Source organism: Periplaneta americana, chromosome 8, assembly GCF_040183065.1.
Source record: "Periplaneta americana isolate PAMFEO1 chromosome 8, P.americana_PAMFEO1_priV1, whole genome shotgun sequence".
NCBI lineage: Eukaryota > Metazoa > Arthropoda > Insecta > Blattodea > Blattidae > Periplaneta > Periplaneta americana.
In genome coordinates, this window is record NC_091124.1 from 106,434,094 (window position 1) to 106,462,057 (window position 27,964).

The 27,964-nt window shown below is 35.8% G+C and overlaps 1 protein-coding gene across 12 annotated transcripts in view; it reads right to left on the reverse strand.

Moving 5' to 3' along the window:
* The window catches only part of LOC138704924 (UBX domain-containing protein 1), a 189,908-nt gene extending 162,545 nt beyond the window's left edge, over positions 1–27,363 (reverse strand). For 7 of the 12 annotated variants that reach the window (XM_069833331.1, XM_069833332.1, XM_069833339.1 and 4 more), the window contains exons 1-4: positions 27,007–27,352; positions 26,829–26,882; positions 26,521–26,733; positions 26,173–26,424 (exon numbers count right to left, since the gene is read on the reverse strand). In XM_069833331.1, coding sequence (XP_069689432.1) covers positions 26,173–26,424; positions 26,521–26,733; positions 26,829–26,882; positions 27,007–27,200 — 713 coding nt within the window. In that variant the 5' untranslated portion in view covers positions 27,201–27,352. Of the gene's footprint in view, positions 1–26,172; positions 26,425–26,520; positions 26,734–26,828; positions 26,883–27,006 lie in introns of all 12 variants that reach the window. The other 5 variants (XM_069833329.1, XM_069833328.1, XM_069833330.1 and 2 more) reach the window with 4 other exon arrangements.
* Between the last annotated feature and the right edge of the window lie 601 nt (positions 27,364–27,964).

Here is a 27,964-nt window from a genome sequence, read left to right on the forward strand (position 1 = left end):
AATGCTAACTGTGCAGAAGGCTTGTTTTTTGACAGGCACTTTACAGATTCCACAGATGGGGTTTAGAGGCTCTTTTTGTAGATCGCCAGTCCAAATGCTACATGATCTCTCCCATCAGCTAGTCTGGCAGCTTAAGAGACAGCTAAGTCCACCTCAGCCAGGAGGCAATCATTTGGGGTTGGAGTTTTAAATTATATATCCTCATTCAATTGAATACATCCTCGACCCTACCATTAGATTTGAACATCACAAAGGTCAGCCTAAGGACGTGAATAACGAGAAAAGGAACATTTATGAGCTTACGTTGGATTACCATAAAGCAAAATACAAGTTAAGCAAGATACAGGTATACGGATTTATGGTGGGAGCATTCAGCACTATATCACACTATTCTATGGAAATTTGGAAAAGTCTCGGAACACTCATTAACAAATTTTAAAACACTGTCATCATTGTAATTAGGGGGTCCTTGCATATATTAAAAAATCATGTATATAATAATTTTTAGGGGTAACACTTAAATGTTGTTTTGATCTCTGTTTCAACTAGATCTTTCTTGTAAATACAAAGACAAAATTCGAGAATACATCACACATTCTAGTATAGCAAATTATATCAAAACATCATAGCTAACAGGTTGTTTTATAATTAGTAAAGTGCTTTCTGGCTAAGCTCATTCTTCAGTATGGAAAATTTGGTATGATCTGATAATGGACTCAGGGATAAAGAATTCGTGTAAAGCAGCTTAAACACCAGAAGACGAAAAATCAAATGATACGTTTTTATAAACTTCGTGATTCTCGGAATAATACTATTCTGAAAATGATCAGGAAGTTTCAAAATATAAGAAAGAATTGAATAGTCATCCAGAACAAAGTTGTAACCCTCATTTCTCATAAGTTGACTTTTTCGTGAATAATGGTTGTTAATGATGTGTGATGCTTGTACTCGTATTAAAATCAGTACATAAGTCTCATTGTTAACCTTGCTTTAAAAAATTAAAAATATGTACAGTACAATGTCTTTTCCCCCATTTTATAAGAATTTCGTGTTTGCTGGTTACAACCTTGTTCTGGGTGGCTGTTCAATTAAAGAAAAATCATCATACTTTATCATGTTTAATCTTTAGTCAAACAAGATGTATAATTTGAAGGACACAACGAAAAAATGGATTCTCTCAATAGAGAAACTATGTGGAGCTTCCACAACCCCTCCACTTTCTGAGTATGCACTGTAGGATCGTCAGTATTAACAAATTATATTTTATAGTTCACAAAACAATGAATGTAACCTTCCTTTTCTAAATTATGATATGATTTCCCAACTATCACTAATAATTTTCGAAAAGAAAGTGTTCTAGGAAAAAAAGAGTTAAGAACTTGGTAGGATGACATAGCAAAAGTTATATCAGACAAAACAGAAGCCTAAAAGAAATATTTACCTACTGAACCAGAAGAGGATAAAATAGAATATTATAGAAAATGAGCTAAAAGAGAAGTTCGGAAAAAAAAAAACAGACATAAGACATAAGCTTACTTAGAGAATGATTTATACGGACCTCAACCACAAAGAGACAAGATTCTTAAGAATCTAATCAGCAAAGTAAAAGATAAATCTCTTTCCATTAGAAAATTAGTTAAAACATTTTCAGAAATTTTAAATTATCAGTTGAACATATCTCCAAATTATAACTTATTCAAGTTTTAAAGAATATGAATAATAAAGCAGCAGGAGAGGATTTATTACATATTGAATTGTTCTAATATGCAGGCCAGCCATTTATAGGTAGACTCTTTCACTTTCTAAATAAAATATGGATGGGAAATGATGTGCGAACTTACTTATTTACAAATGGTTTTAAAAGAACCCAGAGGTTCATGGCCGCACTCACATAAGCCCACCATCAGTCCCTATCCTGAGCAAAATGAATCTAGTCTCTACCATTAAACCCCAACTCTATATGCATTTCTGGATTTACCCATACGTGCTACATGCCCTGCCCATCTTAAATGTCTGGATTTAATGTTCCTAATAAAATTATGTCAGGTGAAGAATACAATGCGTGCAGTTCTGCTCTATGTAACTTTCTCCATTCTCCTGTAACTTCATCCCTTTTAATACCAAATTTTTCCTAAGCACCTTATTCTCGAACACCCTTAACCTCTGTTCCTCTCAAAGTGAGAGTTCAAGTTTCACAACCATGCACAACAACCAGTAATATAACTGTTTTATAAATTCTAACTTTCAGCTTTTTTTTTTTTTAAACAGACTGGATAATAAAAGCTTCTTAACCAAATAATAGCACGTACTTTCCATATTTACTCTGCATTTAATTTCTTCTACAGTATCATTTATATTTGTTACTGTTGCTACAAGGTATTTGAATTTTTCCACCTTTTTAAAGGATAAATTTCCAGTTTTTATATTTCCATTTCGTACTACTTATGTTCTGGTCACGAGACATAATCATATACTTAGTTTCTTCGGGATTTACTTCCAAACATATCTCATTACTAGCTTGTGGCTTTTCTCCTAACATATTCACTTCATCCATATAAACAGCAGCTGATGTAACCTGTTCAATTCCAAACCTCTGTTTTCCTGACTTTCCTAATGGCATATTCTAGAATAAAGTTAAAAATTAAAGGTGATATTGCATCTTCTTGCTTTAGCTCGCAGTGAATTGAAAAAGCATCAGACAGAAACTGATCTCTACAGACTGTGCTGTATACACTGAGACCCATTTTAATTAATGGAACTAGTTTCTTGGGAATACCAAATTCAATAAGAATATTATATAAAACTTCTCTCTTAACCGAGTCATATGCCTTTTTGAAATCTATGAATAACTGATGTACTATGCCCTTGTACTCTCGTTTTTTCTCAAATATCTGTCGAATACAAAAATAAATCTTATCAATAGTCGATCTAGTATGCCTGAAGTCACATTGATGATCCCCAATAATTTAATCTACACATGGAGTTAATCTTCTCAAAGGAATGTACCAACTAGTTGTACAAAATTAATCGTAGTTCCTATATTTAAAGGAGATGTAAGATCATACAACAACTACAGAGATAACAGTTTATTGAACACCGGATATAAAATCTTTACTAGTGTAATCAAGAACAAATTATAGAAATATCATGAAACACTCTTTGGAGAAGAACAAAATGGCTTCCAAAAGAGAAGATTATGTTGGGATGGATATTTTACACTAAAATTATTGATGGAAAAACACAGGGAATTCAACTTGGAAACACATATTGCTTTTATTGATTTTGAAAAAGTATTCGATAAGGTAAACAGAAATAAATTGTTAACTGTATTAGCCACAGAACATGTTCCAAAACAACTTAAAGCCAACATTTATAAACTCTATAATTGCAGTAAACTGTGACAATAAATTATCACAAATAGACAGAAATTCAGCTATTAGACAAGGATGTGGGTTGTTCATTGTACAGAGTGGAAGTGAAATAACCTTGCACATTGAAAGAGACTGTAGGATACACGTAAATGAATAGAAAGCCTATAAAAGATTGACAAATTGACACTTAAAAAACAGGTAAAGGTATCCCCGTAACATGCCATGAAGGCACTTGGGGGGCATGGAGGTAGAGCCCCATGCTTTCCATGACCTCGGCACTAGAATGAGGTGGTGTGGTCGGCACCATGCTCTGACTGCCTTTTACCCCTGGGAAAGACCTGGTACCATAATTTCCCATAACTATGGTCCAGGCACCCAACTATGGTCCAAAACGCATTATGTACTACTTAGTCCCCAAAGAGTTCGGTGTTTGCCATTTAAGGCGCCATTGTGATGGAATTATGTTCCCCATAGATGCTTCTATCTACCATTACACGTGGCAATGATATGGATGCTTAACAAGGTCAGTGTGCATCGTTCTATTGAATGTGTGAAGACACGAAATCATTCAGTTTGTGATTGTCTGTTTTATTAAGCTCTCCTCTGTAGAACTGGTATGTTATAGATATATGATTCTTTGTACAATTAAACCTGGCTATATAGTATTTACTTTCACGTAATAATTACACTGGCAGAGATTAAGGACTCTGCGTGAAAAATGTTTAACCTCAAGGCTACAAGTCAGTCCTCAACTATGTACCACAATTTTTCGCGGACCATAGTTGTATTTCATTTTGAAATATTTGTTTCAATAAAATGTGATCATGTGATTATTTACTTCTGCAAATACGGTATCTCAGTATATTCTAAAACACCATTTAACATTATAGTCAAGTAAACAAAGAAACAGGCTGTTCCAGCATCAATGGTACTAGCACGAATGATGGTGTGGTAAAACGAAAACCTCAGGATAGAAGGAAAACAACCGTCCCTCTAAGTGACTATAAAAGAGCGATGAAATTGAATTGGATTCAGATTATGATGTTTCTGGTGTTCTCTCCATACTTGCAGACAGTGAGTCAGATATGGAAAGAAGACGAGATCTGTTAAATTAATGCTAAAGACACATACTTATATGGTAGTTACTTATGAGGAGGAATTGTGGCTCCAGCAGCATCATGTTGAACGATTACGTTTTGCTCACAATCATGCTAATTGGAACCTGGGGGAGTGGCGACGAGTGGTCTTCACAGATGAATCGATATTTAGTTTACAGATGGACGTGAAAGAATGTGGAGAAGAGGAGGAGAACGTTTTTCTTCATGTACCTTCAGTTCACGTGTCAGTTTCCAAGGTGGATCAGTAATGGTATGGGGTGGCATTTCGTATGAAGCTCACACAGAACTTGTTTTCATTAATGGAGGTGCTTTGACTGCTCCAAGATACATCGAAGGTCTAATTTAACATGTGGTACCATATGCCCCACTTATTGGTGGAAAGTTCCTGTTAATGCATGACAATGCTTGCCCTCATGCTACAAGAATCGTGGATGAGTTCCTTCACGACGTTGGATTGAATAGGATGACATTGCCAGCAAGAAGTCCTGATATAAACCCTAATGAACATGTGTGGAAAATGCTAGGGAAGCGAGTTAGAAGTCGTCTAACTCCTCACAGCAACTTACAGCAGCTCCGAAATGTTCTAAGTAAAGAATGGAATAATATCAACCAGACTGACATCCAGAATCTGATCGAAGAGTTGAATCGGCGAATGGTAACAGTCATACAGTCACGGGGAGGCAATACCCGCTATTACCAACATCTGGGTGGCCACAAAATCAGTTGAACATTTGGAAGAAAATTAACATAATTTGTAAGTTTTTACACCTTTTAATTATATCCACTGTTTGGTGTTAAAAATAATAGTGCTAATGATAATGAATAAGTTTTTTTCTGGGAAGCAATGTTTTCCTCATTTCATAAACGATTTTCTGATTCTCACCTCATAAAAAATTGAGAAACTTTAGGTGGCCCGGTTTTTTTACCGGTAAGTGTAGTTGTTCATTATTGCAGAAAAATGACTTTCAGATTTCACTTGTTTATTGAGTGTTTATGTAATGTGTACTAATAAAAAGAATCCATGTACTTTTCATTTATTTTTAATATTTCTGTGCTAGATTATGTTTCTACCCTTAAATTGGAAACTCAATGTATTGATTTACGAATAATTACAGCTCCAGCTATAGTCCATTCATGCTTTCAAGCATGAATATATGAATGGACCATAGGTGGGCAACTCAGAATACAGCTATGTACCAGTGCTTATTATTTTTTTAACACTTGTAATTAAATAATTTCAAACACATATGTCAATATTACTTAATGTAAACTTACAAGAGTCCGAAGCCAAAATTTCACTTAATCTGGATGAATAGTACTGAATATACAAAGAAAAATGTGACAAATGTGGACCATAGTTAGGGGAAACTACGGTACTCAATTTTATAGGAGGCTGAGTGAACCTTGGGGCCATTCTGAAAGTTTGGCAACGAGAAAAAATCTTGTCACCACCTGGGATCGAACCATGGACCTTCCAGTCCGTAGCCTGCTGCTCTACCAACTGAGCTACCTGGCCGCCCAAATTGACACTTACTAGTGTTAATTATTAAAGCACGTGTGGCTTACAGCTGTTTCGGTATATACACCATCGACAGAGCCTACTGGATCATAGCATCATCTTGATATCGCTGCCTGTTGTAAGGGTGTTTGTGTGTGGTAATGTGGAGTCAAATAGTGAGTGTGTTCTGAAATTGATCTGTGTGTTGAGAATTTTATTAGGGTGTGTTTTAGTGTGTCTGTATATTTCATATTGTTCTAGTGTGTTGAGTTTTTGGTTTTTGGGTTGGATGTGTAGGATTTCCATGTCTCTATTTATGTTAGTGTATGTATGGTTAGCATTAGTTATGTGTTCGGCATATGTAGATGTATTGTGTCCTCTGGTTATTGCTTTAATGTGTTCTTTGTAGTGTGTTTGGAATGATCTGCCTGTCTGTCCAATGTAGAACTTGTCACAACCATTACATGTGAGTTTGTATACCCCTGTGTGGTTGTATGTCTTTGTAGTGTGTTTTCTGTTCTGTATGCTATGTTGTATTTCTGCTTTCTGAATGAAGATGCGATCTTATGTGTGCTTTTGTTTTCGTATGTTAGTGTGATGTATTTCTTGTGTTCTTGTGTTTGTGTTGTATTTTGTGTGTTGTTAAGTTTTTGTTTTGTCTTCCTTATGATGTTGCTATTATGTTTGAATTGTAACCATTTTCTTGTGCTATGTATTTGATTATGTTCACTTCTTCATTGTAGTGTTATTGGCTCATGAGTATGTTGAGTAATCTGTGTACCACTGTCCTGAATGCAGCGTGTTTGTGTTGTATAGGGTAGTTGGATATGTTGTGCATGTATGTGGTGGTGGTGGTTGGTTTTCTGTATATTTTGAAAGTGTGTTTGTTGTCAACTTTTGTTATGGTGATGTCTAGGAAATTTATGGAGTTGTTGTTTTCAAGTTCCAGTGTGTATTGAAGTTTTGGGTGTATTTTGTTTATGTATTGGTATAGTTTGTGTATTTGTCGTTTATTTCCTTTGTATAGTATGAGTATGTCATCTATGTATCTGTGCCAGTATATTATGTTGTCTGCATATTTGTTGTGGTTGTTGTTGAGTATGTATGTTTGTTCTATGTTGTGTAAAAATATCTCTGCTAGTATGCTAGAAATGGTGATCCCATGGGCAATCCTTCGGTTTAGGTATAGTATTTGTTGTTGTAAGTGAAATAGTTTTGCTTTGTGATGATGTGTGTGATTTGGATGATTTCTTCGATGTGTTCTTGTGGTGTGTTGTTGTCTATAAACATCTGTTTTAGTATCTGTAATGTAATAATATCTAACATACCAATACAAAACACATTAAGTTTGAAGTTTCAGCAGTCCAGCAACATCATCGCTAAAACACTCTACTCGTATACAGATGTAAGAAGTCAACGAACTCATGAGTCTCTGTACGTAAGATGTTAAGCTGACAAGATGTTGTCACATGTTCGCTTCATGCAATGGTTTGAATTTGGGGAGTTTTTTAATTAAATTTACACGAAAACTGTGCACATTATTGAAATACGCCAGATTCTTTATTAGATATCCTATTGATATGGAAAAAAATCACGATCCTACTCGCAATAGTTACCGAATAAGAAATTGTTAAACATTTGGGAAAAATTTTTTTTTCTGAAAAAAAAAAAACTATAATAATATTAGTGAAATACACGCAAATTGCGCAGATGTCTGATTTGAATCACTTCACTTCACTTCACTTCACTTCACAGACTCGATTATTGGTTTTCCTAGGTTTCTGCAGTCAATGACGTGGTCTCTCTCGTAGGCAGGTCTTAAAAAACTATGAACTTTCCATCAATATGATATTATAGCAGTAGCGGCCCACGGTTATAAAGGTTGGCAGTTCTGCATGAAAAATAGTGTATTAGCAAACGCATGCTGTTTATTGCATCTAAATCGGATAACGCGTGTAATTACAGCCCCTTCTCGAAGTTGACTGTGCACCCGAAATTGTACTCCAATGATCCGCGCGCCCTATCCACCCCGTGCGCTACACCTCTCCCACCTGGCACAACTGGTCACATAGTGGAGATATGCCCCTCACGTTGATACCCAAATGAACAACCATCAGGAACTTTCTATCGTTCGAACACTTTTAACTCCTACCAAATTTCTTTACGTCAACTTTTCTAGCCTATACCCGTACCGGCAGATGGAATTATAAAATAGAGAGCTGGAAGTTCCTACAGACTTGCAATAAAGTATCATAACTTGACCAGTTTGTGAACATGTTTGTTGCATTATTAAATTTAATTCCTTGGCAAGAAATGAGCTGTGGGGTACAATACAAATTCTCCGTGTTTCCCACTCATTACGTTAGCCCCACCATTAACCAGCACAATTAATTCATGTTCTTCAATTATGACTGAATTTCCGTTAACCCTATATTCCATTAAGATAGTTTGCATCAAACTTTCAGCGTCATGTTTTGGTGGCAATGAAGAGAAATTTCCAATAATTTTATTGCTATCCAGCAATTAATTTTGAATTGTTTTCGTAGTTCCTTTCAATTGTAACGAGCCCTATAAATGATCTTTGGAAGTTTAATCTAAATGTGGAGTAAAATCAGTCAAACCCCGAAATATACCGCGGTTTGTTGAATCTCCTGATTCAGCAAGTCCTCGCATCGCTAATTCAAATGCGGCACAGAATTTCACACAGTTAATTATTTTAGATAGACCATATCTCTTTTTAGAAACATTTCCTTCTTGTTTCTGAATGTTAATCCAATACGCAGAATCAAGCTGTGTTAGAATATTTTAATATCGTTAACAGTGACAAATCTGTTTGACTTGAAATGAGTTTTCGAATTTTCATGCTCTTATAGTTTTTAAGTCAAATTAACTAAATCCTTCACTCCGGTCTTTGTCCATGTATTTTTTCCTCTAAACAGAATACATGGGTGGGGGAGAAGGCATTTTCATGAGCACAGCATAAAACCAATCGCTTCCATTACACATTTCGGTATTAAAATGAGTAGGCCTAGTAGGCTACATGATTTCCTCGACTTTTTCCAGAAATTTCCAATTTAAATTTGGTGTAGGACGTCCTAATTTCTTAAGTTAACGTGCAATTTCTCTTTTAATTTCGAAAAGGGCTGGTCGATTAGGTTTTCATTTCATTCATTTTTAAAATAAAATATTTCCTCAGACACACTGACTAATCACATCACACCACCCACAGTACTATATAACACACTGGAACTGTAATGATATACAGTAGTCTAGAAGCCTATGCATTCTAACGCAGGTCATAAAGAGATGAGGGTGTTGGCGGTTCTTTTGTATATTCGAACAGATCTGCTTCGGTTGCAGCTCCAATGCAGTCTTATGGGATGGTGAAGAAAACCAGTTTTCTGCTGCCAACTGCCCTATGTTGAGCTTCAGGAACAGCCGATCACAGATCCGAAAAATACACTACAGATAAAATTCTCGACCAGTTCAAGGCTCCTACAGACAGTAAAATCTCGAATCGAAGGAGACTGAATTGGGAAAATAAATGAAACAACGAACTAGATTACATAAAAGCACGTTTTACATTTTTTATTTTACGGATCCATTTAAATGGCAGTTCTGCAGCTCTGCAGTTCTTATTGTAGAGCCGCCCCTGTATTATAGTTTTTTGTTTTATACAACATGAGCTATTCGCTCTGGAAATCTGCAAGGCTATTTCACTTCCATCCTGCATATGTGAATCAAATAATTAGAGAATGAAAACAATTGCCTCGTGGATACATACAACTCAATAGAAATTTGCTACTACTTTTTGTGGATGATTTAGCTCTGGTGACATCCTCAAAAGAAGATTTACAATTTTCAATGTATAATTTTAACAAAATTAGACTTAATTATGATATCAAAATCAATAAAGAAAGAACAAAAATTATGGCCTTATGTGGAGAATATGTTTGGATTAAAAAATATTAGAAAGAGTAAATTCATTTAGGCCTCGGATATATATATATATATTTTTTTTTTCAATGAGGTAGACATTCCAGAGAAAAATTTTTAAATACACCAAAACAATAATTTACTGTGTGACCACACTAATAAAATTTGTGGAAAGTATGCTATTGTGAAATGTCTTCGAAAGTGAAACGAACTATTCACAGTGAGGGCTGTGAGATCATCAGAAAAGTGATAGAGTATTGTGATGCAGAAAAGTATTCTGGAACATTTAAATATTCCATCGAAAATGCGACTAAACATGCTGCTGCTCTTACTGGGAAGTCCGAATCCACAATATATAAAATCAGAAAAGAATCGAAATTAGTGGATATTGCTGGTCACAAACTACAATCTTCGGGTAAGAAACGAAAATATAGTTCAAAGAAAATAGACCTCGATGACTTCGATTTGTGTAGAATTCGAGAAACAGTTCACAATTATTGTGATAAACAAGATGGTTCCAACTTTAATGACAATGCAGGTGAGAATAAGAAAACAGTGATATTTCTAGATGAGATGTGGATGCACTCTACTTACACTATGAGCAAATCTTGGCAAGATACACTATGAGCAAATCATGGCAAGATAATATAACAGTTTGTGTGTTAAAGAATGACAGTGACGGACAATGCTGGATAACTGTTCATGTTGGCAGTGAAGAAGGATTTGTTCATGGAGCATTTCTAATATTCAAATCGAAGACTAAGAGTGATGATTACCACAACGAAATGAGTTTTGAGAATTTTTCAAAGTAGGCTATTATCCGAGAAATGCTCATCTCCAATCTTCCATCAAACTGTCTCACTGTTTTGGAAAATGCTCCATATCACTCCATGCAGCATGACAAACCTTCAATAATGCATCGAGAAAAACAGAAATTCAAGCTTGGCTGGACATATATATAATGTTACTTACTAAGCTGACATGATGAAGGTAGAATTAGTGGACCTTGTGTAGGTTCGATGTTCACCACCGAAGTACCGCGTAGACTCTATTTTCGAAATGTACGAGCATGAAACTATAAGATTATCTCTGCATCATTGCGACCTAAATGACATTAAGTACATCTGGAGTATCATAAAAATGGAGAATTGCGAATCGTAACATGGATCACTAAGAAATCACACTATCCAAGCCGTGTCAAATGTAACAGTAGACAAGTAGAAAAACACTGTAACTCATGTAAAAAGACTCGAAAGTGCTTATTGGGAACATTATCACTTGATGGATGACGAAATTGAGCAACTTGTCATTAATCTTGGTGGGCTGGATTCCGAGAGTGACTCTGACTCTGATAGTGAATCATCTGCTTCCAGCCTAGATGTACATTAGGCTCAATAAGGTATGAAATTATTATTATTATTATTATTATTATTGACATAACAGCAATAAGCTTATTCATCGCTCAACAGCAGCAGATATAGTAGTAGTAACTTGAAGATAATTATTCAGTATTAATAAATGTGTTGCACTATTCTACAGTACTGTAAACTTGACTACGGTCTTCTCTCCTTCGTTCCTTGCCCACTCAGGTCGCCCCCAGCCACTGTTCGTGGCGCTCTTACCTCTCCTCCTGAGATGTTAATGTAGTCGCATAGTAAAAATATTACGGAACCTTCCTTAGTACGATAATTAAATACTAAAATTCTCCTATATGAGACCTCTGCAAGACCAGTACTTTGTTACGGTAATGAGGCTTGGAGATTAAGGAATAAAGACGAAAGTAGAATAATGGCTAATGAAATAAAATTTACGAAATACACAGCAGGAAATAACAAAAGGATCATAAACATAATGAGTGTAAAGGAAGAATTATAATTAGAATCTGTAACACATCCCATATAGAACAATGGATAAATCATCTGCATTGGATGCATACAAATAGAATCCCAAAAGCCATGCTTCACTATCATCCAAACAGGAAGAGATATCTAGGTGGTCAAATAAAATGATGGGTTAAAAATTCAACTATGAGATCGTAACAGGCCACAGAGTCTAATACAGTGCAGAGAGAGTATTTCAGTTGGCAGCACCCCTTCCCTCCCCTCCAAGTCAGTCACTGACACGACCTTCCATGGGGGTTGTGTAGCTAATGGTATTAGTTTAAGGTTCGACACTTTCACTTTGCAGCACAATGTGTGTTGTGACAGATGACTGCAAAAATATTCACTGTGGAAGAGAGTGTTTTAGGGAAAAAATATAACTCTACGGAAAGAGTGAAAGAATAATTTCGTATTAGTTTTCCTAATTCCAGGTGTTCAAATCGCGATTTGATTAATAAATTTCATAAAACGTGTCAGTTCACGATGTGGCAGTCCTACAATTTTAACGAACGAAAAACTTGATCAAATCTCGGATATATGTTGCAGAGCCCCACAAAATCAATGCGAATCTCTAAGTGGACAGCAAATAAGGCTGTAAAAAAACTTCTATTGTAAACCTATAAAATTACAGTAGTCAGGAATTACAAGAAAATAATCCAAAAACAACTGATGAACTTAAGATGAATATAAGTATTTGTGCAGCCAGTTACACTAGAAACATTAGTGAAAGTGTTTGTAAATTAGTGTAACGAGTTGAATTATGCCTTCAAACAAAGAGAAAAACACTTCCAGTATCTGCTATGATTGTTGTGAGTACATAATTTAAGATTTGTATTGTTTGTTTAATTTTTTAATTGGTTTATTTTACGATGGTTTATCAACTATGATGGTTATATAGCATCTGAGTGAAATGAAGGTGATAACATCAGTGAAATGAGTCCAGTGTCTAGCGCCAGAAGTTATCCAGCATTTGAACCCTGGACCGCAGGTTTCATGGTCAGATCTGCTAATTGTTACTCCACAGCAGTGGACTGTTTGTTCTGTTACAAGCGGGAGTTCATGGTACCAACATAACTGCTGTTGCTAGCGTGTACACTCTGCACTCACACTCTCCAGTGGGAAGTGACTTCTCTTCCGCACTGTACTTGAAGGGAAGAAGAAAACTAATAATTTTCGTACCTAGCAAAATGAAATCCTCTCTCAATAAAACTAGCGTACTCTTGTCTCTAAGATTTACTCTAATAATGAAACATCTAGCTGAACTCCTCTTTATTCCTCCAAACAACTTGTTCTGTAGCACTCTAGCTTCATCATATTTCCTAATCATAACACAAGATTAATCAATTTCTACTCTCTCTCCAGGTCTGCTGATGCAGTACTGGTACTAATGTAACACACCTTTCAACAAAACCCATAATAATCGCGAACTGTAGGAACAGTTAATTTCACTTTGGAACTAGCCATTTATAATGTCATTCCATGAAGCCACACATAAATCATTGCAACATTCTACTGAACTGAAAACTTACAACTGTCAAACCAAGTATTTTTTATCACAGCTATTCTCTTTCGACACACCCCACAATTAAATGCATAAGGGAAATTTATTTTACCAGAATAATTAGTATTACTGATATGAGATTGTTGTTCCATTTGTGAATACTTTCTCAAGTTTTTATTTTAGGTTTGAAGAGTCTTTCGGCTAAATGAATAAATCATCTGCATATACAGTAGCGTGCAAATTAATCCGAAAATGACATATTTTTACATTTTCTGTCATTGTTGGCCTCACAGCTGCTCATACCACTTTAATTGACATCTGTAGTAAGTGTAATTCCATTGTTGAAGGTCTGTCGTTATTATTTTTTTATAATATGTGACATTTTGCCTGTCGTTTTGTACTTATAAGCATTTCAGTTGTGTTGAAGACTTAATACTGCAATCCTGTGTACATTCTGTCGTCTTCACAAATGGATACAACTCCACGAAAATGGTCTAAAATTATAACATTAGCAGAGCATTCTTCTATGACACAGAGGCAAATTGCTGCAGAATGTCACATCGGTTTGGCTACTGTTAATTCGATCATAAAACGATACAGGGAGACTGAATACATCACACCCCAGAAAAAAGGAAACTGTGGCCGGAAAAGGAAGACTTCACCTGCAGATGATCGTTTAATTGTCAGGAAAAGTAAATTAAATCCTAGAGTAACTGCTGTCGAATTAACCCGCGAGTTAATGGCTACTACTGGGGCGAATATTCACGTCACAACAGTGCGGCGTAGGCTTTTCGAAGCTGGACGAAGGGCTCGTAAGCCTATTAAGAACCAACTGCTAACCCCTGTTATGTGCAAAAAAAGCTTAATGTGGGCAAAATCACATCAACACTGGACAGTGAATGACTGGAAGAATGTACTTTTTTTTCTGATGAGTCTCATTTCGAGGTCCACGGCCACAGTGTTTCTTACGTACGAAAAGGATCCGAAAAAGTAACAGCAGCTCATCTCCAACAAGCACCCAAATACCCCCCTAAAGTAATGTTTTGGGGTTGTTTTACACATGAAGGGCCTGGAGCATTAATACCTATCAAGGGGATGATGAATTCTGACAAATATATTCACTTATTGGAAACCAGAATCGTACCCCAGCTGCAAAAATCATTTCCGGATGGCAGAGGTGTGTTCCAACAAGACCTGGCACCATGCCATACGTCTCGAAAAACTACAGAATTCTTCAACAAGAAGAATATTCAGGTACTCCCCTGGCCAGGCAACTCACCCGTCATCAACCCCATTGAGAACTTGTGGTCAATTTGCAAAAGAAGAATGCAAAAAATGGATTGTTCTACAAAGCAGAAGATGATTTCTGCCCTCATTGGTGTATGGTTTCGCGATGAAGAAGTGAAGAATATTTGTGGGAAATTAGTGGAATCCATGCCAAATCGTCTCAGAACTGTTATTAGGAACAAGGGAGGCCACATAGATTACTGAGGTATGTCTTAGATCCTTTTTTTATCCCGTTTGAGTGTTTTTGCATAAGTAATTACGTTGTTTGGATTAATTTGCACGCTACTGTAATGGTATAACACTTCTAGTAATTGGAAGTGACAAAGTAGATCATTTACATAAATGTTGAAGAGACTGGTGCTTAGCACAAAACTCTGGGGTAGACCTAGATGAGTTTAAGTCAATAGGCGGTTGTTATAATTATATTATGGAGCATAGGCCTGCTGCTGTTTAAACTGCTTTATTGATCAGTTACGATAGCAGCTGTGTGACATCTGGTGCGAAACAATTGACAATCAGCACAAAGAGTTGAAAGTCATTATTAAAAATGCTATTATTCACACACTATTGTATAAGTCACTTTTTAACATGCTTGCTTAGCATTAAACAGTCTTCTTTTAGAAATGCCTGTTTAAAATATATATATTGGAATCATAGTATTGAACCGTATATGCCGGTTATGGGCATGTCCTATCCTTCCAGCTACGTCATAGAGCATTGTTACACTGGTAAGCGATAGAAGGGGGAACCGAACCTTAATGGAAGCAATGAGTCCTAAGATATTCACTCGTGATCTAGACTTACACTACGAAGGTCACCTAGTATGGAAAGCCAGGGGGTGCTGGTTAACTCTGATGTTCCGGAGTTGTAACATATATATTTGGAATGGTAGCTTGGGACCTGTTCAGAGCTAAAGTATGGAAATATTATAACTCAGCAGAATGACTCCTCCTGTCATTTACTGGTTTGATACAATGAATAATTATAAAGTACTATACAGAATTGTATTTCCTAATTCTTAGAAGCCAGTATTATAATTTCTAGCTTCTGTACTTGAACACAGTTGTACGTGAATTCTGGAAGGTTCTGTGCTGAATTGGTTATGATTATAATCTTTGTTAGTTCTGATCATTTTCACTCATTTATTATTAATTTAATTAGTGTATCATTAGTCCATATTGTATTTATATCTATTTGTATTCATTATTCAATTATATTTAATTATTTAGTAACTTATATATTCAAATTTTCAAATTGATTTATTTAATACATTAAATTTCAGCTACATTAGGCACTGCAGTCCAGAAGAGCAGGAGCTCATGCGCGGGCGCAGTTCAGTTCAGTTCAACTCAGATCAGTTATACAAAATATTTTATAAAATTGAAGAGAGTTCATTGAGCACAATAACATTAATATATAGTATAATACGGACACCATGTAATAATAATTGGTTATAAGAGACACCATTGAAAAATTTTATATTGTCCAAAAAGTTGTGCCCACATTAAAAAAGCTTATTCCAGTTCTGCAAGCAAAAATTAATTAGAGGTAGAATCCAACTTCTCTTCGAAAAGTTTTGAAATCTATGGCCTTCATTTGGAAGAGGGTACAAAACAAACACATTTTACTATTACAGCAAGCCAAAATTCTTGACTGGCAGTCATGTTTCCTTGTTCAGAAGAAACACATTAGAGAAGAAGACAAGGAAATGTCTTATCTGGACGAATCATGCATAGATAACAATTTAACATGTGGATAATGCTGGCAGAAAGAAAAATATGTGTTTGATGTAAATGCATGGGGAAGTTCCTAAAAAGACTAATTATCGCAAGTGTCGAGGAAGCACAATTAATATTTCAGGCCAGATCTACACAAGATGATTACTAAAGCCAAATGAATTCTATAAATTTCGAAAAATGTTTCCAGGAACATGTGCTTCCTAATCTTCCTCCGGCATCTGTGATAGTCATGGATAATACATCATACCATTCTAGGGAGGTCGAGAAAACACCATCAAGGTATGACACCAAAGTGACAATGGTCCAACAGTTAGAGAGGAGGAGTATTTCTTGCGATGCTGGCATGAGAAGAGGCCTTTTACAGCTTAATTCAAACGAACAAACTGCCACATAAAGTTTATGCTGTAGATACAATGGCTACACAGTAATCCATCTGCCACCATATAACTGTGATTTAAACGAGATGTGCGAAAATTAAAGAATATTCTGGAAACATAATATTACCAGGGACATGCCAGTTCCAAATTTATATCAACATGCTATTCCATTCAATCACTGTTGAAGATTGGGGGTTACTGCAGGAAAGTACAAGAGCAGGAAGAAGAATATTGGAAGCGCGGTAGTGTAATGGAAATTGCAGTTGATCAAGTCCTCATTAGTACTACCTCTGCAGATACAAGCGATGAAGATGATTCATCCGAAGACAGACACTCAGTTGACAACAGTGACTGAGTTGTGTAAGGAAATTAAATATAATTATAATTAAAAACTGAAATTAACAATTCTTATATGTTTAAACTTATTAAGCAATTTGAAATTAATAATAGCTTATCAAATGTGTTAGCAATAATCTTTTACGTAAATTTCAAGTTACATTTGCTTCATTTTCTCATGTTGACAATAGTGCAGAAAGTCATGAAGACATGAACCTCTCCACTCCCCACAACCCCTCTCAATGAGGGCTTAAGAAAAAGTGCGCAGGTAGTACAAATGGCTTTTACAGAACCTGGAGGTTCATTGCCACCCTCACATAAACCCACCATAGGCCCCTATCCTCAGCAAGATTAATCCAGTTTCTAGCATCATATCCCAACTTCCTCAAATCCGTTTTAATATTATCCTTCCATCTACGTCTTGGCCTCCTCAGGTCTCCCAATTAACACTCTACACACATTTCTTGATTCACCCATTATGTGCTACATGCCCTGCCCATCTCAAACATCTAGATTTTACGTTCCTAATTATGTTAGGTGAAGAATACAATGCGTGCAGTTCTGTGTTGTGTAACGTTCTCCATTCTCCTGTAACTGCATCCCTCACAGTCCCAAATATTTTCCTAAGCACCATATTTTCCAACACCCTTAACCTCTATTCCTCTCTCAAAGTGAGAATCCATGTTTCACGGCAATGCAAGCCCTAACCCAGAACCCTCCAATATATCTCACTCTAGAGGAGCAGGCACTAACACATCATGAAAAAATGCTGCGGTCAACAACAACAAAATGGGAAAAAAGACTGTTACAACCAACCAAGTTGAAAACACAAACAAGTTTTCTGTCCAAAGTCACGGAAATAAAAACAGAATTGAATCTCCCTAAATCTAAAGAAAACATTTTAAGCAGAGAAAACCCTCTAACCTTCGAACCAATTAACATTCAACTAGATTTAGAAGAACCAGTTACAAAATGCGAAACTTCCAAACCTGTACTAAAAGCGCTAGCATTAGAAGCTGTGAACAATAGATACCCACCAGAAGAATGGTTACATATCTACACAGATGGGTCTACTATTGATAACAACTCAGGATCAGGAATTACACTGTGTTATTCTCATTTTATCAACCAGCAGGATATCATACAACAAATTTTGATGCGGAAATAATGGCTATTCATATCTCACTCCAACACCTACTATACAGAATAGATAAATTTCAAAATGCTGTCATTCTCTCTGATTCTAAAGCAGCACTATATGCAATAAATTCATATAAAATGATGTCAATCCAAATTAAAGAATGTCACAAAATGATCCAACAACTTCAAAAACTACAGAAAAGAATTCAATTGCAATGGATACCTGCACATTGCGGAATTGCTGGAAATGAAACTGCTGACTTTCTTGCCAAAAAAGGATCCAATTTAATTCAGAATACAAATACAAGCCTACCTTTTACATCCATCAAAAGACTAATTAAAAATAAATATAAAATCAAGCAAAACCAAGCATTATGTACCAAAGCCATAGATAAAAAATGGAGCATTTTAATAAAAAAAACAGAAATTATTCCAGAAATCCCACATAAATCTGCAGTAGCAAAATTCAGACTGCTTACAGAACACGATTATTTGGCCAAACACTTGAATAAAATAGGAATTTACACAAATCCAAATTGCCCTCTATGCAACAAAGAAGAAGAAATGACTGAAGATCATCTACAAACCTGTGAAGTTCTACCTGATGGATCCACCAAAGAGAAATATTGGAAAGCAAGAACGCTAATGGCTTCGTTACCAAAGCCCAGCATTAGATAACAACAACAACAGTTTCACAATCATACAGAACAACCAATAATAACTGTTTTATAAATTCTACCTTTCAGCTTTTTTGAGAGCAAACTCGACAAAAGCTTCTCAACCGAATAATAGCAAGCATTTCTCATATTTATTCTGTGTTTATTTTCCTTCAGAGTGTCTGTTACTGCTGCTCCAAGATATTTGAATTTTTCCACTTCTTCAAAGAATAAGTTTCCACTCTTTATATTTCCATTTTGTACTATGTTCTGGACAAGAGACATAATCATATACTTTGTCTTTTCGGAATTTGCTTCCAAACCTACTACCTCTTTACTTGCTTGAAGTAAAACTCCCGTGTTTTCCCTATCAGTTTGTGGATTTTCTCCTAACATATTCAAGTCATTCACATAAACAAGCAGCTGATGTAACCCATTCAATTCCAAACCCTCCCTGTTTTCCTGGACTTTCCTAATGGCATATTCTAGAGCAAAGGTGATAGTGCATCTCCTTGGTTTCGCCTGCAGTGAATTGGAAAAGCATCAGACAGAAACTGGTCTATATGGACTCTGCTGTATGTTTCACTGAGATACATTTTAATTAATTGAACTAGCTTCTTGGGAATACCAAGTTCAATAAGAATATTATACAAAACGTCTCTCTTAACCGAGTCATATGCCCTTTAGAAATCTATGAATAACTGATCCTGTGCCCTTATACTCCCTTCTTTTCTCCAATATCTGTCAAAAGCAAAAAACCTGATTAATAGTCGATCTATTACACCTAAAACCACATTGATGATCCCCAATAATTTCATCTACATATGGAGTTAATCTTCTCAAAAGAATATTGGACAAAATTTTGTACGATGTCAATAAAAGTGATATTCCTCGAAAGTTACTATAGTTATGGAAAAATGGCTACGAATTACAAACTTTTCGATCATTTTTGACTATATGATGAAGTGTAGAATGCAGGGAAGGTGAGTCTATTTGCTCACAGCTACTGCAATGTTTAATATCATCTTCTCGAAAATCTTCTCTTCCATCTATTGCATTTGTTTTTAAAAAGTCGATATCTTAGACCTCTCAATTAAAGTTACATGCCAATTTCGAAATTTTAAGTTGAATTTTGACAAAAAAAAATTATAGACCTAAACTCTACAGTACTGTAGAAGACCTGTATCATATAAAATGTAATTTAAAAAGTTTTAAAATTAGAACAATTTCAGCTCTCTATATCAACAAGCGATCAAAAGATTACTGGCAAGTCAATCTTTAATAAAATTCTGAAAATTCAGCCTTAACGGGCTTCACTACCAAAAAGACAACTGTGTTCTGCCATAATGACTCAAGCTCTTAATGCACCTTCCTCGTGGTCAAAGAATAATAATATGATGGTTAGTATAGAGAAAACATTTTACACAATCTTTTCCCTCATGCATAGTATACCACCTGTTAATCTACAATATGAAGGGAAATCTTTAACCCAAACAGAAGACCCAAAGTATCTCGGTTTATATTTGGATTGCAAAATGATATGAAAGCAACATATTTCTAAAGTGACAGACATACTTAAACATCTGGCTGGAAAGAAGTGGGGCTGCTTTTTATCTGTTCGAAATTCCACATATAAGATATACATTAAATCATTTAACCTCTATGGATGTGAAACTCTAATACCTGCGAATTTCTCTGACCTTGAGCTTGTATAGAATCAGACCATGAGACTTATCACGGGTGCGGTGAAAACTACTCCAATCCTGGCTTTACAAGCTGCTACAGACAATCTGCCATTCACAATGGAGGTATGCCATTTAGCCATCCTGCAGTATGAAAAGCTGAGATGAATGTCATTAAACTCCTTTTGGATCAGCTACGAAAATCTCCCTAGATGGCTAAAGACACAACAAGACTTCATTCAACATGTTCATCAAATAAGGAGAAACTATGTTCCTTTTGATGTTAAGGAAGATTCACTCTATTAGAGTGTCTTTTAGATGCACGAACCATTATTACAAGGCTTGACCATGGGGAGAATCTGGCGAAAGCAGATGTTAGCATTTCAGAACTAAAGGCTATAGCAATGCAGGCTCTTAATGACTGGTATCCTGAGCCCAGATGGCTTCGGATTTTCACCAATGGCTCTTTCTACGAGAGCAAGGAATGTGCTGGGGCTGGAATCTACAGTAAAGTCTTTAGCTTCTACAAGTCTCTAGGACAGTATCAGTCACACTTCGATGGCGAACTGGAGGCCATAAATCTTGCCTTAAAGCACTTGCTTGGAAGACCGACTTGCCACAGTCATGTTGTCATTCTCGTGACTATCAATCTGCCATTTTGGCAGTGGCATCTCTCCCTCAACCTGCAACATCAAGAGTCGTCAAGATCAGAAAATCCCTTGCCTCACTCAAAGTGTTAGAAGTCGTCGTCGTCCTCCAGTGGATACCTTCGCATATTGGTATTTCAGGGAATGAGATCGCAGACTCCCTAGCAAAAAGGGAACTGAAATATTGTTACGAACGACCTCCCAACTTTCATATCACAACTTGAAATGATTAGTTAACTGCTCATTTAAGAATGAGTTTTTCTCAGATCTTCAAATAAAGAGTGATGGCAAGAAATGGGCTGGTCTTTTTGACAAGTCAGAGATACTTCCTGATTACCCCCATAAAGAGATTGTAGCTGTCATAAGGATTGCCACAGGACACGACTGCCTGGCGGAATATTTATAAAAATATAAATATATATATATATATATATATATATATATATATATATTACCATCACCTCAATGTATCGTTTGTAATGAGGAAAATTCTATTATGAATTGGGAACATTTAAATGTTTGTAAAAAAAAACCCTCTATGGGGATTTTGTACTGGTCCACCAGAAACCAAAATGATGTTGAATCAATCTGGTTAAGCATTAAATAAATACATATAATTTTCTTATCTTACTTTGAAAGTGAAATACATTTTCATAATATAGAATCATTAAAAGTCAATCCATACCGAATGGTACAGGAATAAATTAATTGGTAACTCGACCATTTCAAAAAATGTTTCTTTTTTAATAATGCTGACCCTGATCTGTAAGTAGACAGAAATTAGTACTGGTTTATTTTTATTTACCTCCATATAAAAATGGTAGCCATTTTTATATTATGGCACTCGACATTTTTGGCTTTTGTAGACAGTTGCGATAAATGCTATAGCTCAGCTCAGAAAAAGTATAGAAAGACGCGTAAACAATATTATTTTCAGCACATTCCAATATATATATAAACATATAAGAATTGCTAATTTCAGTTTTTAATTATAATTATATTTAATTTCCTTACACAACTCAGTCACTGTTGTCAACTGAGTGTCTGTCTTCGGATGAATCATCTTCATCGCTTGTATCTGCAGAGGTAGTACTAATGAGGACTTGATCAACTGCAATTTCCATTACACTACCGCGCTTCCAATATTCTTCTTCCTGCTCTTGTATTTTCCTGCAGTAACTCCCAATCTTCAACAGTGATTGAATGGAATAGCGTGTTGATATAAATTTGGAACTGGCATGTCCCTAGTAATATTAGGTTTCCAGAATATTCTTTAATTTTCGCACATCTCGTTTAAATCACAGTTATATGATGGCAGACGGATTACTGTATAGCCATTGTATCTACAGCATAAACTTTATGTGGCAGTTTGTTCGCTTGAATTAAGCTGTAAAAGGCCTCTTCTCATGCCAGCATCGCAAGAAATACTCCTCCTCTCTAACTGTTGGACCATTGTCACTTTGGTGTCATACCTTGATGGTGTTTTCTCGACCTCCCTAGAATGGTATGATGCATTATCCATGACTATCACAGGTGCCGGAGGAAGATTAGGAAGCACATGTTCCTGGAAACATTTTTCGAAATTTATAGAATTCATTTGGCTTTAGTAATCATCTTGTGTAGATCTGGCCTGAAATATTAACTGTGCTTCCTCGACACTTGCGATAATGAGTCTTTTTAGAAACTTCCCCATGCATTTACATCAAACACATATTTTTCTTTCTGCCAGCATTATCCACACGTTAAATTGTTATCTATGCACGATTCGTCCAGATAAGACATTTCCTTGTCTTCTTCTCTAATGTGTTTCTTCTGAACAAGGAAACGTGACTGCCAGTCAAGAATTTTGGCTTGCTGTAATAGTAAAATGTATTTGTTTTGTACCCTCTTCCAAATAAAGCCCATAGGTTTCAAAACTTTTCGATTTTGGGTTTCTGGATTTAAGATTTACCCACATTTTGCATTCTTATTTTGCGGTCCTGGCACAAATCCCACATACGGAATGCCATTTTTACCCCGATTTAATGTTTTTTGATTTAGTGTTTTACCCGCATTTAAGAAACAAATTTTTTGTCCCAACAAAGCAAATTAGCTTCGATTGTGCGTTTTTTCAGCCCTAAATGCTTATTTCCTTGTCCAAGGTCGTTTCAGTAACAGTTCTTATCCCTCTCCTTATGTACCATGTGTATCCAGATGAGATACCTGACACAACACAGTGCCAGAAACTATGTGTTAATCATGTGCTGCGGTGCATGAGAATCAATTCACAACAAAGCATCGCATTAAGACTGAAAGTAAACAATTTTAGGGCTTCTAATGGATGGCTTCATAGCTTTAAGCAGCATGGCATTACATACAAAAATGTGTGTGATGAAAGTGCAACTGTTCCAGATGAGCCAGTGGATCATTGGAAAGATAACGTGATTCCACGTCTCACTGAAGGCTCTGATGCCAAAGATATCTTTAATACCGATGAGGCGGGGCTCTTCTACTCCCTGATGAGAGCCTCCACATAAAAGGAGAGACCTGCCATGGTGGGAAGAAAAGTAAGGAGAGACTCACTGTTCTTCTCTGTACAAATGCAGATGATTCCGAGAAGTTGAAATCCTTGGTAATTTGCAAATATAAAAAAAAGGGGTTTTAAAAATGTCCGCACACTGCATGCAGTTACAAGAACAACAGGAGTGCCTGGATGACAATGGACATTTTTAGCAGCTATCTGAGACAGCTGGACGTGAAAATGGGAGGTGCTAACAAGATAATTCTTTTAGTAGATAAGTGTCTAGCACATCCCACTGATACGTCATTCCTGAAGAATGTGAAGGTTGCTTTCTTCCCACCTAACTGTATAGCTGTTTCCAACACCTGGATTTGGGTGTAATTCATGCCCTCAAGGAGAATTATAGATGTTCACTGGTGCAGAAACAGATTGCTGCCATGAACAGACAAACTGGAGATTCTGTTTCCAAACTCTCCATCGTCACTGCCATGCATATGGTCTGCAGTGCATGAGAGGAAGTGTCAGCAGCCATCATCACCAACTGCTTCAGAAAAGCAGGCTTTATGAAGGCTATCAGCGGTGACATCATGGAGAATGAAGAAGACTGCATCGATGAACGGTAGTAGGACTGGAAGCTGTAGATACATGTGTAGTTTCAATATTGATGAAACCAGGTGGAAAGGGAGTTACTCTTCCTCCATCAAAGATGTCCAGCAAAACAGACATCCATTCTTGATTTCTTCAAAAAGTGGCAGATAAACTCGATACAACCGATCAGTGTACTTAATGTTGTGAAGCTCTTTAAAGCATTTTTGTTCTTTTAGTTGAGATTAAACCATAAAAATTAATTTTTAAATATGTTGATGTGTTTCTTTTTCAATTTTGGCAAAACCCCCATTTTGGGTTTTTCTCGATTCTGGGTATAATTTATCCAGTCCCCTGAAAACCTAGAATCGAGGTTTCACTGTAGCTATAATTCAACTTAATGTAATGTTTTCAATTGTTCTACTGTGTCATCTACACACTTAGTGTACTTGTTCAAAAATTATGTTGGCAAACAGAGAAAAAAATTTGTGAATTATTACATTAAATTGCTGCCCAAGTACCATGTTGTTCTACCAACATTAAACTCTGCCAATCGAATAAGAAGCACATTTTTCACATCATTTAAAGAAATCCCATTGTTTTTTTTAAATACTGGTACATTTCTAAAGTTAAGTTGTTATAAAACACATTGCTACGTACTACACTTATGCCACTATCAACTTACTATTTCACCAACATCACAATTTAATTTGTACAGCCACACACAATCAACATTTCGTTTAAAAAGCCATTTTTACAGACTTAAATTTGCAGGGAACTCATTCAAAAAAACTATTAAAATCACGCATTACATCCTATTTCCAATACCTGATCTTTCTTTTCCTTATTTAGTTTTTCTATGGCCTCTCTTTCAAAATTTGGGTTATGTCTTTTATTGGGTTTCGTTGTGTTCAGTTAGAAGGTAAATTTTGGAATTTATGAGGCCCACTGCATCATTCGAAAGCTTACGTGTAAGAAGTAATTTCGTGCGTGTGTCATCAACTTGTCTGTAGTTGTAATAAAGAATCACATGTTTTCGAGAAAGTGGTTGATGCACATAGCTGATGAAGAGGTAGGAGCCCAATCTTTTCGAGGTACTGCACGAATCCATGCTTGTCTTCTACAGCTTATTTTCATCTTTGGGAAATGAAAACGACGTTACATGCTTGTCTGATTTTAATGTACTGTCGTAGTTAGACTTGCAGTCGGAAATACAGCATCATATAAGCATCTCAAATCGAAATAATTCAACTTTAATGATACAAATATAAAAGCCAAATTTTTTAGATTACATAAGCATAAAATACTGTTATAGTAATTCTTACCGTTATATTTTTCCTGTAGTACAGTAAAAAACAGAAGCAGCTATTAAAAATAATATCCTCCTAAAAAAGAAACTAAATGTTGATTTATTGAGGTGTCACTATGATCTTCGAGCATTCTCCCACACTTGACTTTAAACTCCAGCTCGGAGTCTAAGTCTAACGTTGTCAATTCTAACAACAGCATGACATATTAATTTATGATGGCTGTGATAGGGGTCCACTCCATTTGGATTGACCTTTAAGTTCTATGACAGAATTTATCAGAATCTAAGTAGGATAAGTAAGGTGAGCTTATAAGTATTAGGGTATGTTCATTTGAAACAGAATGATTATACCACAGTGCAATGAACAGTAACCAGGACAATATAGCCAACGGCATGTTTTCTCTGATTGCTTCTACTTTCTCTCTTTTGATTCTTATTGCTTATAGTCATCCTACTAATCCCGAATAACTGTTGAATTTATTAACGATTCTTAAAAAATTTCGGTATTTAACGGTATCACCTTCTGTGCCTTCAATACTCAAACACACAAAAATACAGAATTAGGCCGACAAAATATATTACATTTAAGTAAAATAGTTGGTTTATTTACTTTTTCTTAGCAGCCACCATTTCTTTTCCAGAACGTATACGTAGTTTCTCTCTTTCCAGTGCTTCTTTCTTCTCGGCCTCTTCTCGTTCAAAACGTTTTTGTTTCATTTTTTCTTCAAGTTTCTTTAGTTGCTCTTTCTTTTGTTCTTCCGTTAGAGGTTTCTTTTCTTCAGTGGATTCGGAGAAACTGCTATGACCTGATTTCCCAGCATGAAATTCAACCTCAAGTTGTGACCTGAAGAGACGACCACACCTGAAGTGCAAAAAAAAAAAAAAAAACTGTAAGTAAAAATTTAGGATACCCTATACATACAATTTTTCACAAGAATGTTTTAAATATTTTACATACTCATCGCATTTCAATGATTTAGCTATAGCACTGTCGGTAGTTGTGCTCTGCGATTCTGTTTCCCTTTGAGGTTGATCTGTCTCATTCTTCGCTCCTTCATTACCATCATTTTCTTCAGTCACCAAGCCTGTGACCCCTTGAGATGTAATATTAAGAGTTTCTGAAGGAGCTGTAGGAACTGGTAGTAATGCTTCATCAGCATGTGCTAATAACCTAAAATTGTAATGAAATGTAATACATATAGACTACACTATATATTAAACATCCTTAGAACAATGCATGTAGGATTATAAATTAAAATTTGGTACCATTCCATGGCCGGTTCTACACCCTGATTTCCAGTAACTTCCAGTGCTCTCTCTCTGTAATAATATATACCAAATAAGCATTCAATACACGGACTTGTAGGTTAAACATGACAAATTATAAAATTAAATTAATATTTACTATTTGATGTACAAAACTTTCATAACATGCATCACATACACTTTATTTCTTGGAAACCCCATTTCAATAAGCATATTAATATCCTGAGACGACATGATTATTAAGTATTTTACAATCGTACAAATTACTTTTACTTCAATCACGATACCACAATCACAACTGGTACAGAACCGCCAACGACTTTCAATGACAATTCCCACACTGACATCAAACTTTTCCCATTTTTTTCCCATGTAATAATATTTAATTCCCACATTTTCTTTCACATCACAAAATATTATTTCACTTTCAAAATATACAAGCAATCACATTTTAACCCCCTCATATAACAGAACCGTCAACACAGTCTAACATAAAAGTCGCAGAACTTCAATATTTGGCTCTACTGCAGTATTTGTCCCGCTATGCTGTAACATTTCAAGGAGTGCCAACATATTTCTAGCGCTTTTTGAGCTACCAACCTTAACTCATCTGCCTCCACTGTAACGAAAATTGTTACTTATGCCAATCTTCCTCTCGATAAAAACCTAATGCAGTCGAGCAGAGAGTACAAGACGCGCAAAGAGTGTAAAAAACTGTTGTCTTATTACAAAGATTATGTTTGTAGTAGGTAGGAACGGTTCATCTATGGAACCGCCAACATAGGAACCAATTAAGGCCGAATTCGAGCCCCGAAAATATATAATTCATCATTATAGGTATTAAAAATTACAGGGAAAGTCCAAAAACATGTACACGCAATGCTCCACTTCCGCGAAATTACAGCCTGTAGTCTGGATTCAATGCCAGCATTATATCCTGGGTTTGAGCTCCGAAAATTTATAATTCTGTATTAGAGACATAAAACTTGTATAGACAATGCACATCTTCCGCCAAATTACAGTCTCATGTTTGGACAAAGTGACGGCAATATTTTCTGAGTTCGAATACCGAAAGTGTAGGCTATAATTGTTTATTAGAGGAATAAAAATTTCCAGGAAAAATCTACAAACTTGTA